General features: G+C 43.1%; 1 protein-coding gene across 20 annotated transcripts in view; it reads left to right on the top strand.

Annotated features, from left to right (window-relative positions):
- MAPK8IP3 (mitogen-activated protein kinase 8 interacting protein 3) overlaps positions 1-18797 on the top strand; it is a 242062-nt gene that overhangs the window by 31630 nt on the left and 191635 nt on the right. For all 20 annotated transcript variants that reach the window (XM_033914092.1, XM_033914108.1, XM_033914105.1 and 17 more), the window contains one exon: positions 16059-16179. In XM_033914092.1, coding sequence (XP_033769983.1) covers positions 16059-16179 — 121 coding nt within the window. The remainder of the gene's footprint in view (positions 1-16058; positions 16180-18797) is intronic.

Raw genomic sequence — 18797 nt, 5'->3', positions numbered from 1 at the left:
TCCTATAGAGCAGTAGGTTCATGGTTGCTAGTAACCTCAGGATTTTTGGTTGATGCTGCCAAAATGTTACTGTTTACATGGCCAACAGGAAGATACTGGACTGGCATGCTAAGTATTAAAATACTCCCATATATTTCCAGAATACTGCTAGCTGATTGGCTGCTGCGCATTCTCATGGTCCAGTGAAAACTCACGGCAGCCATTTAGCTAGTGGCTCTGCATAGGCAGGAGCGAAGGAAGGTTGTTTATGCCATGATTCACCGCTGGACCACCAGTGATACTACAGGTACACAGGGGAGGGGGGAAGGAGATAAAAATTCTTAAAATGGACTGGGACAGGAGACAGGAGGGATCCCTCTTGTCCTGGCCACCGTTGGACCATCAGGTTTCACGGCAGGCTTAGTGGAGGCCTACAAGGCATCGGGAGGGAGGGGGGAAAGGGTACAGAACATGGAGGGAAGGGGGCTGGGTGCAGAAACAGGCAGGGTAGGAAGTGAGTGAGGAGGTTGCATGCAAAGCAGCGAGGGAGGGGGAAAAGGGTGCAGAGCCTGGCAAGGCACTGCACTTGAATATTTGAGTCAACCTTTTTGCCTTTTTGCACTTTAATATTTGAGTCAACCACTGCAATTTATATTTGAGTCAACCTTTCTGCCTCCTTTTTTGAGGGAAAAAAGGTTACTTCGGTTTATATTTGGATTGGTTTATATTTGAGTATATACGGTATCTATTAAATGTTGGAAATGCTCCTTGATGCCAGCAACAATGAATGAATCTGTTGCAATAAGAGTAAGTTGCATGAGCAACTGGGCATGTGATAGAAGGACATTGCAGATAGTAGGAATCTGATCAGCAAACAAAACTCTTGTTGCCACATCAAAGGCAGATAAGACATAAATGTCATTTAATAGTTCATTTAAATCCCAAAACTAGCTTTTACAGTTTTTTTTTAAAATCATTTGAGTTCAGTTGCTAGTTGTCTAAGATGTGTTAAGTTTTTACATATTGCGGACCGGTAGCCGTCACCAGCTCCATCTGTGTATCTTTAACAGCTCACTTTCAATTTATCGCACAACCTTTATTATAATGAAGTAATTCTGAAATGTATCAGATCTGTGAATCGCCTCAGATTTATGCTATCACAATTAATACTACATTCTTAAATATTATCCTTCAGATCCTCAGTTTCATTACTTTAGGCTCAAAAACTCTCATTGCCTAAAGATTTATGTGTCTAATCGTCATCGGATGTTTTGTATTAGGTAAACCTCAATGAATTTTAAAGTTTGAAATGTTCTATTTTAAATTACTGTAGTACCGGTACTTAGGGCTCCTTGTACTAAGCTGTGCTAGTGGTTTTAGTACGCGCTACATTGCCCCGTGCGCTACACGCTAACGCCTCCATAGAGCTAGCATTAGTATTTTTTGTGTAGCGCAGGGTTAGCGTGCACTAAAACCGCTAGCGCAGTTTAGTAAAAGGAGCCCTTAGTTTTATACGAGTACTTAGCTTAGTGGTCTCTGAATAGGGATGTGCTTTGCCGACATGTTTCACCCTGTGCTTTTTCAAGGCAGAATCCTTATAAAAAAGATTTACATGTGACCAATTCAACCTCAACTTAAACAAAGTACCCAGCCTCCAACTGAAATGCTATTTATAAATTTATCACTTCCCAGCCCACCAACTTCTTTGACCACATTATCAAAAAATGATGGCATCGTCGTCTTTTGTTTGAATTTAAATGCCATCCAGGGTCCGTCAGCTGGGACCACGTAATCTTATGTCACCAGCGTCAGAGACCCATTGAGGAATCTCGCTCTCAGTTCTTAAGACCTCCCCCTCCCAGACCGCAGCTAAACAAGGGAAAGCCACTCCAACTCCACATTTAAACCAAGCGGGGAAACTGTATTTAAAGTGTATATCCAACGCTGTTCTTTGAAATTAAGTCTCTCCTCCAATACACCTTACACTTAATACAAAAGATCCGATGATGATTGGACATGAAATCTTTAGGCAATGAGAGTTTTTGAGCCTAAAGTGGTGTTGCTGAGGATCTGAAGGATAACATTTAAGAATGGAGTATTAATTGTGATAGCATAAATTTGAGGCGATTCACAGATCTGATATCTTTAACAGCTCAAGGCATGCCATCCTTCTCAAAAATTACTCTTACTTCCGTAAATATCAGCAACCAAATTTATTAGGACAACTATTATCTAGGCTTCTCATCACCTGTGATATGGACCACAGTCTCTTAAACACAAAGGAAGATCATCAAGTTCTGTCATTAAAGCCAAACCCACTGGCCCTTTAAATTCCAATACACTCAGCCAGTCAGCATAGTTCAGGATTGTCTTTGTACACAACTCCTAATCCTCTCACTTGTCTTCAGGATTGCCCAAATCACAGTCCTTAGTACATGAAGGAATGTTCCAAGCGTCCAACAAACCTAAAATAAAAGTCTAAGTATTACAGTTTAGCTGGTGGTCTAATTCTTCTAACAGGTTTAAACTCCTCAATCCTAATTATTGGTATAACTCAGACAGGTTTACCCCTGGAATAATCTAAAACCTTCAGTTTTGTAGTTTTAAGGTTCATTTCTTAGAGTGGGAAAAGCCTCTTGATAAACTCAGCTTCTCTCTTCTGTGGATAGACTGGCTGTCACTCATCTATGCTCAGTCTTGCACCCCTTTCCATTCCTTTCTTCCTCAGTTTCACTCAGGGGATTCACCCACAGGGGTTTTAGGAATTTCTCTTAAAAACTCACAATTTAGCTTCTTTATTAACCCAGTTCCAGTTCGCCTGTGAGAAAAATGCCCATAGCTCCAGGAGAGCTCCTTTGTGGTGGCTAAGCTGCCTTTCTCATTCTTCTCCTAAACTCGTGTCAGCTGTGAGCTCTTAAAATCCTCTCAAACTTAGTTCCAAGGGAGAACCTCAAAACATGGACCAGAATTGGCTGGGTTTAGTTCTGGCAGTGCTTCCCAAGCTTCCTCTTTTCTTAAATCAGTTCTGCTTTTCTTCTCCTAGTTGCAGTCCTGTTTGAATTGGGCAAGGCTCTGCAATATGGGAAGCTTAAGTTTTTCAGACCATTTTCCTGAGGGGTATGGGGGAGGGGAAAAGCTAAAGGTGCTATTTTGGAGTCTGTTTCAGCTCCCCGTCACAATATTGATACTAGCATTTTATAGATGCTGTTCCATCTAGTCGGAACAGCTTCTTTAAGGCTAGTCTCAATGACATGGGGACACAGTTTGTCCCTGTCCTAATCGGCCCTGGCCCCTTCCCTGTCTGCATCCCATCCCTGTAGGCTCAGTCCTTGCCCTGTGGTTATCCATGGGTACTCATCCCATTGTCTAATGGCTGTATAAGAGAGGCTTGGGGCTGGAGAGTGTGATCAGAGAACTTGAAGGTTGTGTGCAGTGAGCTGGGGGTCTATTATGAGAGAAAGAAACAGGTAGAATATGATGGAGGGGTAGGGAGTTGTATGAGAGAGGGGCTGTGGGCATGGAGATGTGTGAAAGAAGGACTGAAGGGATACAGTATATGTGAAATAAAGGTGAAGGAGACAGGCTGAGGATGACTGGGTGTGGAGTAGGGAGAGGAAAGGAAAGAAAGAACTATTTATTTTCAATTTTAATCTGATGACATTTTGCTTCGTTATTTTACTGATCCTGCTAATCCTGTCATTACTTCTTTACCAACCTGTCTTGATTCTGTAGTCGACTGGCTGTCAGTTAAATTGGTATAGCACATTTTAAATTAGTAATAATAATAATATTATGGGAAGGGTAATGGGGGAGGGAGGATAAGGATCATGGAAATCGTTATCTGTATCCCCCATGATCCCAGAATCACATTTACCTTGCCTTCTCTTTTCCTCCAATCCTGTATCTCCCGCCTTCTTTTATCCCCAGTCCTCTCTCTTTTCCCCCTCCTCAGTACCAGAAATCAACAGAGCAAAATAAAAATTTCAGTCACAAAATAAGTTTAATTATACAAAATAAGTGTACATCAATTACCTTGCAAAATAATTCATACTTCATGTAAATGTAATACATAATTGCCTAAGAATTTAGAAACTTGGCTTGCATATAATGCTTGCATGCCTGCTGCAGAATTTTCCCCTTAGCAACTGCAATAAATTGAGGGTTATGCTTATAACAGAGGGAAACAGGCAAGACAGACAGAACCCTAATTAACACTGGGTAGTAACTTTGTTCCTCTTCTTCCCTCCTCTTTGGAAACCTTCATCCATCTAAGGCAGTGGTCTCAAACTCACAGCCCGCCAGGTATTATGTTGAGGCCCTCGGTATGTTTATCATAATCACAAAAGTAAAATAAACAGTTTCTTGATCATTTGTCTCTTTAGCTATAAATTACAATATTATTATTAAGACTTAGCCAAAAGGAAAGATTTATAAACTACTAGCTGATGCCCCGGCGTTGCACGGGTATTTAATTATAGCAATAACACAGTAAATGGATTGAAATAAAGATACTTTATAGTGGTGAATGAAATTATTTTTTTACAGCTTTATAAAAAGTACAATAATCAAATTATAATGTGAAATATTTGACAAAATGAATACAATACAACTAACACAAAACTTGATTATAAACAACATTTTTAGTTTCACCTCCAGGAGCAAGAACATATAAATTCTTGGGTGAACCCACCCTTGATCAAGCAACATAGAGTTGTCCATGGGAAAAACAGGGGGATCTTAAATCCACTCCACAGTATGTAATAGTCTGTCCCTGTGATTTGTTGATTGTGATAGAGAAAGCAAGTCTCACTGGAATTTGCAATCTCTTAAACTGAAAAGGAAGATCTGTTGGAATAAGTGGCATCCAAAAGTTTCAGTATTGATTTAAACAACTCAATATGTGGAAACTCAGGTTGAAAAGAAACTCCATGCAGTTTGTTTCTGGTTCAGAATGGAACCTGTGTTCCTAGTTCAGCATATGTGAGTACTCATGTAATGTAATAACATTATGAACTGGGGTGCATGAAGGAAACAGTTACAAACACATTTAGAACATACAAACTCTATATGTATGCTGTCCATGGTAGAATAGAAACGATGTCCCTAGTGGTTATAGTGTCATAGAAAGTGTTTTATAGTTGGAATTACTGTGAGAATGGCAGCTTTTTACATTTTATCCATTGACATGAATGGGTGAAATCTGATTTTCTGTGTGTAGCTCCGCCCACGTGTGCAGGTGGGCCGCGAGACCCCCAGAACATATCACCCCAGGTAGTGAGGGATCTGCATACCAAGTTTCGTTCAAATCGGTCAAGTCGTTTTTGAATTACTGTGAGAATGGCAGCTTTTTACATTTTTTCCATTGACATGAATGGGTGAAATAAGATTTTCTGTTTGTAGCTCCACCCACGTGTGCAGGTGGGCCGCGAGACCCCCAGAACATATCACCCCACGTAGTGAGGGATCTGCATACCAAGTTACGTTCAAATCGGTCAAGTCGTTTTTGAATTACTGTGAGAATGGCAGCTTTTTACATTTTTTCCATTGACATGAATGGGTGAAATCTGATTTTCTGTTTGTAGCTCCGCCCACATGTGCAGGTGGGCCGCGAGACCCCCAGAACATATCACCCCAGGTAGTTGGAATTACTGTGAGAATGGCAGCTTTTTACATTTTTTCCATTGACATGAATGGGTGAAATCTGATTTTATGTTTGTAGCTCCGCCCACATGTGCAGGAGGGCCGCGAGACCCCCAGAACATATCACCCCAGGTAGTGAGGGATCTGCATACCAAGTTACGTTCAAATCGGTCAAGTTGTTTTTGAATTACTGTGAGAATAGCAGCTTTTTACATTTTTTCCATTGACATGAATGGGTGAAATCTGATTTTCTGTTTGTAGCTCCGCCCACATGTGCAGGGGGGCTGCGAGACCCCCAGAACATATCACCCCAGGTAGTGAGGGATCAGCATACCAAGTTTTGTTCAAATCAGTCAAGCCGTTTTTGAATTACTGTGAGAATGGCAGCTGTTTACATTTTTTCCATTGACATGAATGGGTGAAATGTGATTTTATGTTTGTAGCTCCGCCCACGTGTGCAGGTGGGCCGTGAGACCCCCAGAACATATCACCCAAGGTAGTTGGAATTACTGTGAGAATGGCAGCTTTTTACATCCTTTCCATTGACATGAATGGGTGAAATCTCAGTTTCTGTTTGTTGCTCCGCCCACGTGTGCAGGTGGGCCGCGAGACCCCCAGAACATATCACCCCAGGTAGTGAGGGATCTGCATACCAAGTTTCGTTCAATTCGGTCAAGCCGGTTTTGAAGTACTGTGAGAATGGCAGCGTTTTACAATTTTACCATTGACGTGAATGGGTGAAATCTGATGTTCTGTTTGTAGCTCCGCCCACGTGTGCAGGTGGGCAGCGAGACCCCCAGAACATATCACCCCAGGTAGTTGGAATTACTGTGAGAATGGCAGCTTTTTACATTTTTTCCATTGACATGAATGGGTGAAATCTGATTTTCTGTTTGATGCTCCGCCCACGTGTGCAGGTGGGCCGCGAGACCCCCAGAACATATCACCCCAGGTAGTGAGGGATCTGCATACCAAGTTTCGTTCAAATCGGTCAAGGCGTTTTTGAATTACTGTGAGAATGGCAGCTTTTTACATTTTTTCCATTGACATGAATGGGTGAAATCAGATTTTCTGTTTGTTCTCCGCCCACGTGTGCAGGTGGGCCGCGAGACCCCCAGAACATATCACCCCAGGTAGTGAGGGATCTGCATACCAAGTTTCGTTCAAATCGGTCAAGCTGTTTTTGAATTACTTTGAGAATGGCATCTTTTTACATTTTTTCCATTGACATGAATGGGTGAAATCTGATTTTCTGTTTGTAGCTCCGCCCACGTGTGCAAGTGGGCCGCGAGACCCCCAGAACATATCACCCCAGGTAGTGAGAGATCTGCATACCAAGTTTCGTTCAAATCGGTCAAGCCGTTTTTGAATTACTGTGAGAATGGCAGCTTTTTACATTTTTTCCATTGACATGAATGGGTGAAATCTGATGTTCTGTTTGTAGCTCCGCCCACGTGTGCAGGTGGGCCGCGAGACCCCCAGAACATATCACCCCAGGTAGTTGGAATTACTGTGAGAATGGCAGCTTTTTACATTTTTTCCATTGACATGAATGGGTGAAATCTGATTTTCTGTTTGTAGCTCCGCCCACGTGTGTAGGTGTGCTGCCAGACCCCCAGAACATATCACCCCAGGTAGTGAGGGATCTGCATACCAAGTTTCGTTCAAATCGGTCAAGCCGTTTTTGCGTGATCGCGGCACATACATACATACACACATACATACCTCCGATTTTATATATATATATAGATTATATAATGTGCTGCAAAAAATATTTGCTTTATTTAGTGTGCTGTGCAAAACATTTGCTCCATTTCGTGTGCTAGAGCTAAAAAAGTTTGAGACACTGATCAACATTATTCAAGATAGACAAACAGGTCAAATAAGGGATTAAGGAGTTTCATTATCCTGGTTCCCATTGGTTCTGTATAGCCAATGCCCTTTATGTAGCTAGGCTGTCAATATTTCATAAGCATTTTGATTTTCTGGCGTTCGTTGTCACTGCTATTTTAATTCTCTGCAGTTTTTGTTTCCTTATGTTTTCATTTTTTTTGCTACTCTTCTGTTCCACTTTCCCCTTGTCACATCTCATTTTTGTTCTTAATTCTTTCGTCCTTTCTTTTTCATACTTAGAGGGGCATAATCGAAAGGGACGTCCAAGTCTTTTTACGTCCATCTCACAAGTTGTCCAAAGTAAAAAAAACAGCTTAACACACATTTTCAAAAAATACGTCCAACTTTTTTTTCATTTCGAAAATCGTCTAATTATACGTCCTGCCAATCTGATTGTCCAAGCAGCTAAATCGTCCATCTTTATACCACATTTTCATCCAACTTTCCGTACAAGTCCAAAACACCTAGAACAAGCCCTGTTGGATGTTGGAGGGGTCTGCAAAGTGATGGACTGCACACCCAGACATGCCACCTAAATAGTGGGGTACCTTACAGGGCACTGCTGTGAACTTCACAAAAAGGGTGCCATGTCTTCTCCTCCCTACAGCTCCCTTATAGGTTACGGTGAGCCCCCCAAACCACCTCCAGAATCACCTAGACCCACTTATCTACCACCCCAATAGCCCTTATGGCTGCAGGAGCCACTTATATGCCAGTAAAAAAGGGTTTTGGGGGTTTATAGGGCAGTGCACATGTTTAAGTAACAATGCAGTGATTACAGGGGCTTATGGGCATGGGTCCTCCTCTCTATGGGTCCCTAACCCACCCCCAAGACGACTTAAGCTGCCTCTGTGCTGGACAACTAGGCTTTCCTATGCCAGGGGCCAGGTGATGATGGTCTGGAGGCTGAATTTTAAAGATGTGATTAATATTTTTATGGGGGTGGAGGGGTCGGTGATCACTGGAGTAGTGTATTGGGGTCTGTATTATATGTTTTCAGTGCTTATCTGGTGAGTTTAGGTAGGTTTTTGTGACTTAGACCATGTTTTACATGGTTTACATGTTTTACATGGTCTAAGTCAGTGTTCTTCAACCACCGGTCCATGGACCAGTGCCGGTCCACAGAAATTTCCTGCCGGTCCACAGGGCCAGCACATGCATCAGGCCCAAAACAGTGTTCTTCAACCGCTGGTCCACGGTGCGATCAATGCGGCATTATCTTCAAGCCAGCTCCCTCTTCCTAACTGATTCAGTGCACAAAGCCACGGGCAGTGGCTCCTACGGGCATCCTGTGCCTGAACCGGAAGCCTTCTCTCTGACGTTGCAACGTCAGAGGGAAGGCTTCCAGATGAGGCAGGGGACGTGCAAGGTGCAATTAGTACTATTATGGGGTTGGTGTCTGGGGTGGAGATTGGGTAGAGATGGGCAGGGTCTGGCCCACAACTTAGCCCAGTGTTCTTCAAACGCCGGTCCACAGAATAATTCTTTTATTTCTGCCGGTCCATAGATGTAAAAAGGTTGAAAAACACTGGTCTAAGTCACAACGTCCAAGTTCCGTCAATCGTGGGCTGTATAACTTTCGGTTATACATGCTATACGACTAAGTCTAAGCCGGCCCACGTCCCGCCCAACTCCTGCCCTTGAGACTCCTCCCAAAACGCCCTGTTTAGCTTTGGTCGTTCAGCGGCTCTATGAAGGCCTAGGTCATTTAGAAATATGTCCAAAACCCGTTTTTAGTATTGGCACTTGGACGTATTTGAGAAATGTTCGTCTAAGTGCTGACTTAGGACGGTTTTTGGATGTATTTCTCTTTCAATTATGAGCATCTTAGGCTTTAGAGCCATGGTCTTCACTTCCAGGTCTCAAAGGCCAGCAATGGGACAGGATTTCAGGATATCCCTAATAAATAATGCATGAGAGAGACTTGCATACCCATTGTATACAAATCTCCTTTGCATATTCCTTAGGGTAGGGGTTGACTACAGTCCAGTTGAATTTCAAGATTTCCACAATGAATATGCATGAGTCTACAATGAATATGCAAGAGGTTAATTTGTAAGTATTGCTTCCATTGTATATAAATACATCTCATGCATATTCATTGTGGAAATCCTTTTTTTGTTGTTGTAAGCAAGGTAAAATGAACAAAACCCAGCATATAACAACAATGTATAACACATATTAAAACAGTAATGCAGCATAGAGGAATGCAGGTTATAACAATAGCTCAATATACAATGGCATCCAAGCGAACAAAACCCAGAAAAATAGTTTTGCATACCTGAGGTTTTTATCATTTTCCAACAAAAGATAAAAAACCAAATCTCTGTCCCCAACTCCCACCCTCCCTACCTCTCCCCTCCCCAGCCTACAGCCCTAGCGACCCAGTGTACAAGGATACATATTTCCTCCACAGTAAACAATATGCTTTACGAGTATCTCTCCTACTATGTGAGAATCTAGCTTGCTCCCATTGAGCCATTTGCAGCATAAGGTCCTGCCATTGTTGCAAAGGTGGGGGATGCTCTCCCATCCAGTGCTGCAAAATGTATTTTCTGTGCTATTATATTGGCTAAGAAATCCAGTGAGTACAGTGCTCTCCAAACCCTTGACTTGTGAGGTCCCCATCCCAGCCTAATAATAGTACCTTTTAAGACCATTCAAGTGGAATACCCAACACTTTCTCCAAATCCAAAGCAGAAAAAACTCCCAAACAAAAATTTCTAAGTGTGGGACATTCCACAAAGTGGTGCACAGGTAACCCGTAAAATGCATGCAGGACATTGGCGCACCAACAATTCTGCCCCGACATTTGCTCACAGGATAAATGCACGCCACCCCAATGCCTTCCCATTTGCAATCTGAGGGGGGGTGTTTGGGAGGAAGCACCCCAACACACTCGTACTCTCGTTGAGGGTGTGTGTGGAGGGAAACCCCCCAACTACACTTACAACTCATGCTGTCCTCCCAAAGCCTTCCTGTTTCCGCTCTTCTGCTCTGAGGGAGGTGTGGGGGGAACCCCCCTACTACAATCACTACGTTCTCTTTCAGGAGGATGTCGATGCGCTCTCAATTTGAAGATTGCCGCAAACCCCCCCTACACTTACAATTGTGCCCCAAAAGTCCCGCTCCCTTCATGCATGCACTTGGTGCATGCATTTGATGGAATGGAATTGTCGGGGCGCAATTGTCCTGCGTGTTATTGACGGTGTACCAGTGCACAAGAATACTAGCAGGAAATTTGCATCTATTGCAACTGTCATCATCCCAAAGCCCCATCTGCTTACCCCTTTGTTTTATGATATAAGTCTGGTGTAGGATCTTAAATTGGATTTCTTGGAGACCCACATTAGGTGTGAGTCGGAAGGCCACAACAAAGCCATTAGCCAACTTCTCCTCCGTAAATTCCTCCATGAGCAACCTGGTCCATGAATCAGCCAACAGAGCAAAGGAGGGAGATGGTCGGTATTCCCTGCCCAAAGCGTACCATGTAGCCAACCTATTGCAGGGAACAGTCCTGTGTAGAAAAAGCTTGTCAAGTAAAGTAAACTGAATAGGGTTCCCAGCTCTGCCTTCAAGAGACATGTAATAGTGGTGGAGTTGCAAGTATTGGAAGAAACACCGCTGAGGGATCCCCCAATGCCATCAAGCCTGCGGAAAAGAAAGGATGATCCCTGACTCACTGCAGTAAAAATAGCCAAGATATCTACAACTCCCAACCCAGAGAAAGCACGAGTGTTTGTATTTATGTTTATTATTCAAGTTTGATATACTGCCTTATCTGGTAATATATCAAATTAAAATCAAAATGAATAAATCTATATATATAAAATCGGAGGTATGTATGTGTGTATGTGCCGCGATCACGCAAAAACGGCTTGACCGATTTGAACGAAACTTGGTATGCAGATCCCTCACTACCTGGGATGATATGTTCTGGGGGTCTCGCGGCCCACCTGCACACGTGGGCGGAGCTACAAACATAAAATCAGATTTCACCCATTCATGTCAATGGAAAAAATGTAAAAAGCTGCCATTCTCACAGTAATTCAAAAACGGCTTGACCGATTTGAACGAAACTTGGTATGCAGATCCCTCACTACCTGGGGTGATATGTTCTGGGGGTCTCGCGGCCCACCTGCACACGTGGGCGGAGCTACAAACAGAAAATCAGATTTCACCCATTCATGTCAATGGAAAAAATGTAAAAAGCTGCCATTCTCACAGTAATTCAAAAACGGCTTGACCGATTTGAACGAAACTTGGTATGCAGATCCCTCACTACCTGGGGTGATATATTCTGGGGGTCTCGCGGCCCACCTGCACACGTGGGCGGAGCTACAAACAGAAAATCAGATTTTACCCATTCATGTCAATGGAAAAAATGTAAAAAGCTGCCATTCTCACAGTAATTCAAAAACGGCTTGACCGATTTGAACGAAACTTGGTATGCAGATCCCTCACTACCTGGGGTGATATGTTCTGGGGGTCTCGCGGCCCACCTGCACACGTGGGTGGAGCTACAAACAGAAAATCAGATTTTACCCATTCATGTCAATGGAAAAAATGTAAAAAGCTGCCATTCTCACTGTAATTCAAAAACGGCTTGACCGATTTGAACGAAACTTGGTATGCAGATCCCTCACTACCTGGGGTGATATGTTCTGGGGGTCTCGCGGCCCACAACTCTATGTTGCTTGCTCAAGGGTGGGTTCACCCAATAATTTATATGTTCTTGATCCAGGAGGTGAAACTAAAATTGTTGTTTATAATCACGTTTTGCGTTAGTTGTATTGTATTCATTTTGTCAAATATTTCACATTATAATTTGAATATTGTACTTTTTATTAAGCTGTAAAAAAATAATTTCATTCACCACTATAAAGTATCTTTATTTGAATCCATTTACAGTGTTATTGCTATAATTAAATACCCATGCAACGCTGTGGCATCAGCTAGTTAGAAATAATTCCAGTAAATGAATAGGACAGAAAAAAAAATCAGACAAACAAAACAAAATACGGGTGTTTGAGTTTATACAAAACACATGAAATCAGAATTTTAAACACTGCAGTTATTTAGCTATATGGAAATGTGTGTAACATCCCAAGGGATTTAGAAATGGGATCTAGTACATCACCTCTTGATGAAGGCTCTGTTGTAGCATTCTACCTTTATTTAAAATCCAGTTCATGGTTCATTGAAAGTCTACTCTATATGCTTCAGGTGGTTAACTGAATTTGTCTTCTTTCTGGTACTTTTAAGAGATGAATGTTGTTTGTAGCCATGTAGATTATATTTGAATGGGTAAAAATGATCCAAAGAATACAGAGTAGAACCCTTCCTTTCATATTTCACTCTTTTTTTTGTTTATTTTCTTGCTAAGATCAAATATCAATAAAAAGAGTTTCCCCAGAAGCTTTAACAGTTAAATCTGGAAAATCTATTCCTTTCTGGAGCACAAGAAAGTTCTAAATGCATTGTTTGTAAATGCTGCAATGATACAGCTGAATGGAGCTTGGAACCCATATAAATCTCTTCAAGCTTGTTCTACAGCATATAAGTCTGTTCTTCTGCACTGTTCTTTCACTTTGCTGATAGACTTTCAGGTGGATATACAGTATGAATTTGTGCAAGGACTGGAAGGGTATGGTCTTTTCTTAAAGTATGTTGTACTACTGCTTCAAAGAATGTATAATAAACCAAAAGTTGCCAGAATTTTTCTTTCTGAAAACTGATTTTACTATGAACTAACTTTCTAAAGACAATCTAGATGTGAATTGAGTTAGTCTCTCTTTTTTTTTAAAGCAGTGGAGGTGATCACATCAGCACAACTGATAACTTCTTTGGAACTCTCAGTACAACTGGGGAGTGAAAAGATATAGAGGCCAATATTCAGAGCGATTTAAGCAAGCCAGAGAGGCTTTGGCACACTTTATCGGTGTTTAAATGCTGATATTCAGCAGCACTAAGCTGGTCAGTGCTGCTGTATATTGGCTCTGACTGGCCTCCAAAAAGTGGGATGGTCAGGGACGGGCCAAGGAGAGGCAGATGGGAGCCTGCATAAATGAGCAGGCTTTTTTTTTCATAGTTTATTTAAATTTTGATTAAACGCTTATCCAAAGGTACAAAGTGTTGTACATAGTTATCTACTATAATAAAATGCTAAGTGCGCATGCGCACTCCTACCTGCGTGTTCCGTGATCCATATGTCCGTGGCCGGCAGGAGTGCGCATGCGCGCTTACAACTGCCCAACACTCGCGGACATCCAGGAGCAGGAGGGAAGGGGGGTAGGTAAAAAGTTTGGTGCATCCTATCTTTATTTAAAGCTCCAAGCTGCTAAAGACTCTCCCCAAAGCCCTGGCGGAGGGTCGGCCCCTGCCCCTGCGCAGGACTGGCAAGCTGAAAGTGTTCTGGGTGGCGGCCAGTGGGGGCTCGAACCTGCGCAATCAAAAATCCCTCTCCAACCTCTCCTTCTTCACTGACGCTGAAAAGAAGCCCCGTTGCACCTCCAAGGCACCCACCCCCGCCCCACTATTACGCTCCCTCTCGCGCTCTGAGCACTCACTCCACATAGCTGAGAGCAACGGCTGGAGGGCGGCGGTTCCAGAGACTGCGGGAGCAGGAAAGGGAGGAGGAGGAAAAGAGAGCCACAGACCCATCTTCCTCCTCTTCGGACTCAAAAGTAGAGAAACAGGTGAAGAAGCAGCAGTCTGAGAGGGGGAAGAGAGCACACTCTTCAGAGGAGGTGTTACTGTCGGCCGCAGACTGGGTTTCACGCCGACAATAATTTTTGTCCGTGTGGTAGGAAACAAGCCGGCAAGTATGGACATGATGGAGGGAAGGAGGGAACAGGTTTCAATGGATATGGCATACGGACATATGCTGGCCACAGTGGACAGTAGGCTGTGGCGCCATGACAGAAAGGTTCCTAAGGGGGAAAAAAGAGGGAGTTGGTAGTGGCAAACATGAATGCAGTGGATTTGAGATGGGGGGGGGGGGGGGTGTTACATATATAGCAATTGGTGAAAATCGTGGAATAGAATGGATATTAAAAAAAGGATGAAAGTGAACTGCTGGATTATGGATGCTATTACTCCTGGACAGGGGGGAAGGGGTGCTACTGGACAAGGGACTTCAGGAAGGATGGAGGGGGTAGAAGAAAGACATATGGCCTTGGGGAAGGACAAATGGGACCTGAAAGGAAAAGATGGCAAAAGGGGTGAAACAGGGTCAGAGAGAGATGGTAGAGGGTGTGGGAGAGGGAAAGGGTGTGATGAGGGTCAAAAGGGTACAGAGGACTAAGGAAATGGTGAAAGGTGAGGTGGTGGGATTGGGATCAGTGGGAGGCACGATCCAGCCATGGTACAGGTGGGGGGGCATGGTGGGCTTCAGGGTATAGGTGGGGCTATTCTAGCACCCATTACTGTAACAAATGTAATGGACTTAAACACTAGTTTAAAATAATTGGGAAACGAACATTTTAGATAATTAAACATAAACCAACAAAACAAACATACTTATGACATGAAAACATTTGGAAAAAAAGGGAAGAACTACAATTTCTTAGAAAGAATACATAAAAGGAAAATACAATAGGGAAGGGAAACAAATTAAGTGGTGCGCAAGTAAGTATAAACGTAAAAAAATCAGTTATAGGCATCTTTAAAGAGTTGAATTTAGGACAGTTCAAAAGCTGTCCTAACTTTGTCTGCTCATCTTAAGCAGGTCTCGGCTGAATGTTGGGCTAGGGCTTTTTGTTAAAAAAAAAATCTCCTGCACCCCTTTCTCCCCTCACCCAGCTGGCCACCCTATCTAATGTGTAGGTAGTCCCTCCCTGGGCCTACATACATACCTGATGGTCCAGCAAGGGGTGTTTGGGGGAAGGAGCTTGGCCCCCTCACAGCTGCCTTGAAATACCATGAGCTGCTGCTACAAGAGGTCACAGCAAACATGTTGCAAAGCAGCTGCAAAAGGGCAGGAGCGAGGAGGCTGCACTCATGCCCCCCGAAGAACCCCCCCTACTGGACCAGATATGTAAGTTGGCTGGGAGGGGCATTTGATGTAGGAGGGAGGGGGAGGGAGGTGCATTGTTGGAGGTGCAGGAGTGGGTACATTTTTTTTGTTTGTTTTTTTAATAAAACAAAGATAAAATGCTTATGCAGCTCCAGCCTGATATTCGGCCGGGGCTGCATAACTCTTATGTGGGCCCGGTTGAATATTGACTAGGTATGCATAAGCTCTGGAGTTATGCCCTGATATTCAGTGCTTGTGCCCAGATATGGCCCGGCACTGAATATCAGGACATAATTTAGCCGGCGGTGGTCAGTGCTTAAAAAAAGTTGACTGACGCTGGCTAAGTATCAGGGAGATGGAGACTAAATTCCTCTATCTTCTATGAACGCTTAGAGGTAGAATTTAAAAGACTGGATTAAAGTTCTTTTTTATGTCACGTCTAAGTTCTTAGTTGGAATACAGGGTGAGGAGGGCTGTGTGCGTGAATAGTCATCCCTTCTCTTTTTTTTCCTTTGCTTCTTCCATGCAGAAGTTCATTGAATTTGAGGATGCTTTGGAACAGGAAAAAAAAGACTTGCAGGTCCAATTGGAAAACCTGGAGCTGCAGTCCCGCCAATTGGAGCTGAAAACCAAAAACTATGCAGACCAGAGTAAGTAATATATCTGTCCTGAATCGGTTACCAAACTCAGATTGCTTAATATGAAATAAATTTATCACAGCCTGTACTGTATACCATCCATAGAAAGGGTTATAGAGTTAAAAGGGTATCCTTTAAAAGAAAGGTAGAAAAGGAGACACATAATTGAAATATTCAAATTCATAATAAGCTTCACTAAGAGATGCCAGAAGGTAATGTTGTTCAGAGAATGTGAACTTCAAGAACCAGGGGCTATTTATACGGAGTGCAAAATCAACCTAGTGGTTAGAACAGCAGGTGGAGAAGCAGGGAAACCAGCTTTCAAATCCTACTGATATATGCCTTGACACTTCACCCCCTGTTGCCTCAGGGACAAACTTTAAAAGTCTGTTTACTAAGCTGTGTTATGGCAATAATGAGCTTTGTGTGCCAAAGAACACAATTTAATGTAAGAATTTTCACAGCAACATGCATCCGAAACAGCTCATCATCATTTGTTTTTTTGCCGGCAAATTTTTTTGCTGGTTGTGTGAGAGTGCCAGTTGCTTGAATGCTGGTTAATTGGGATTCTACTGTACATCATGTACAGTAGAATCCCAATTAACTGGCATTCAAGCAACCAGCACTCTCACCCAACCAACAAAAAAAAAAATCATCCCCAATACAGTATGAACCATGAATTCCCACCCCCCCTTCCAGGCCCAATGCAGCAGTAGCAGCAGCAGTCCTGAGCCGCGAACCTCCTTCACTCCAGCCCTGAAGCAAGCAGTGGTCCTTAGCCGCAAACCCCCCTCCCTTCCTCCCTCCAACCCCAAAGCAGCAGCTGCAGTCAATCAGCAGAGGCAGCGCTGAAAACAGGCTGCTTGCAACCAGTCCCGGCAGGGCCTTTCCTCTTATGCATCACTTCTGACGTGGCAGAAGAAAAGCCCTACCGGGGCTGACCATGAGCATCCTGTTTTCAGCATTGCCTCTGTTGACTGGCTGCCGCTGCTGCTTCGGTAAGTGAGGGGGGTCCAGGAGGCAAGACCCGCGTGGAAGGAGAGCAGACTGGAGGGGGGGGGGGTGAACCAGAAGTGTGTGTGGGCCTATGGAGGAGGGTCTAGCAGGGGAGGGGAGATGAATGGATGCTGTCCAGAAAGAAGTGACAGTGTTGTTGTGGACCTACAAGTGGAGGTGGGTGGAACGATAGAATGAGATGGGAAGGGAGACAAAACTATTTTTACAGTAACTCTCAAGCAACCAGAAATTTGTTATCTGGCATCCACCAAATCCCCATGTGCCAGATAACTGAGAGTTTACTGTATTAAACTTTGTAAGCTATATTATTCATTGAAAGTTAACAACATATGCAGAGGAGGAAGCAATTTAAAGGGGCTGGTCTGTTTAAATGAAAAGGCCCCCTCCCTCCCGAGTCAAAATTGTTGGTCTGTCCCTTCCTTCCTCATACCCATGTGAGGTATGAAAAATATCCATTATACATTTAAGCGCTACTTCTTGTCTTAAAAATTTACAAATGGCCCCTGCCCCCCCCAACCACCTACCTACCAACTAATTTTCCCAGGTGTCATTTAGGAGCAGGAGTTATCACTGGCCACTCTTGCCCTGGCTAGCCTTGACCCATAGTTCAGTGCTTCTCAACTCAGTCCTGGAGGCACATCTAGTCCCATCAGTATATTCACCATGAATATGCATTAGAAAGATTCACATGTACTGTCTCCTTCGTATATAAATCTATCTCATTGTGGATATCCTGAAAACCTGATGGGACTAAATGTGCCTCAAGGACGGGGTTGAGAAGCACTGCTCTAGGTGAATGGTATTCTCTTCACCTCCTTTGGTTGGATTTGATGAGAGCTTGGGAGGATGAAACCTCTAGTTCCTAGGGGATTTGGGGCTATACTATAGGAGGATTCTATAAAGTAGGTGTTAACATTTGTGCATTGATTGTGTGCATAATTCCATAAAGATCGCTTAGTGCTAAGCAACCTTTATAGAAGAATACTTAGAGTGGAACCTAAACCATGCCAGTTAGGTATGGAAATCCAAGTATTCTATAACATGGTGTCTAATTTCTGGGAACACCCCTGACCTGCGTATGCCCTTCCCATGGTCATGCACCCTTTTGAGTTGCACACTGAAATTTAGACACTCATGTTATAGAATAGGGCTTAGTGTAGATGCACATGTAACTCATAATTAGTGCCAATTATGTATTGATTAACCCCAATTACTAATTTTAGATCTAATTGACTAATTAGTTTTCAGGCATATCTAGGATCTGCACCCAAATTTAGGTGCCCAACTTTGGGTAACCTTTATAGAATCTGGGGGATATAAAATATGCCTGCAAATTCCAAAATTCCACTTATGCACTAATCTGTAAATACATGCATATATTACAGGCTGGCACTAACTTATAGAATACCATAAGTTGTGTGTGCATCACTGGCCACCTAGGTACACACAATTATGCCAGACTTATGGCTAGCCTAAGTGCTTATGCCTAAATTATAGGCACATGCTGAAGCTGTTAGGCTAGTATTTTATAAAGGAAATAGGCATCTAAATTCCTTTGTATAATAGACTCCTACTAGGTGCCTTGTTGGCATCTAATTATAGGCACCCAGTTA

Source organism: Geotrypetes seraphini, chromosome 11 (assembly GCF_902459505.1).
Source record: "Geotrypetes seraphini chromosome 11, aGeoSer1.1, whole genome shotgun sequence".
NCBI lineage: Eukaryota > Metazoa > Chordata > Amphibia > Gymnophiona > Dermophiidae > Geotrypetes > Geotrypetes seraphini.
Note: the sequence above shows the minus strand (reverse complement) of the source record. Positions and strands in the feature narration are given on the sequence as shown.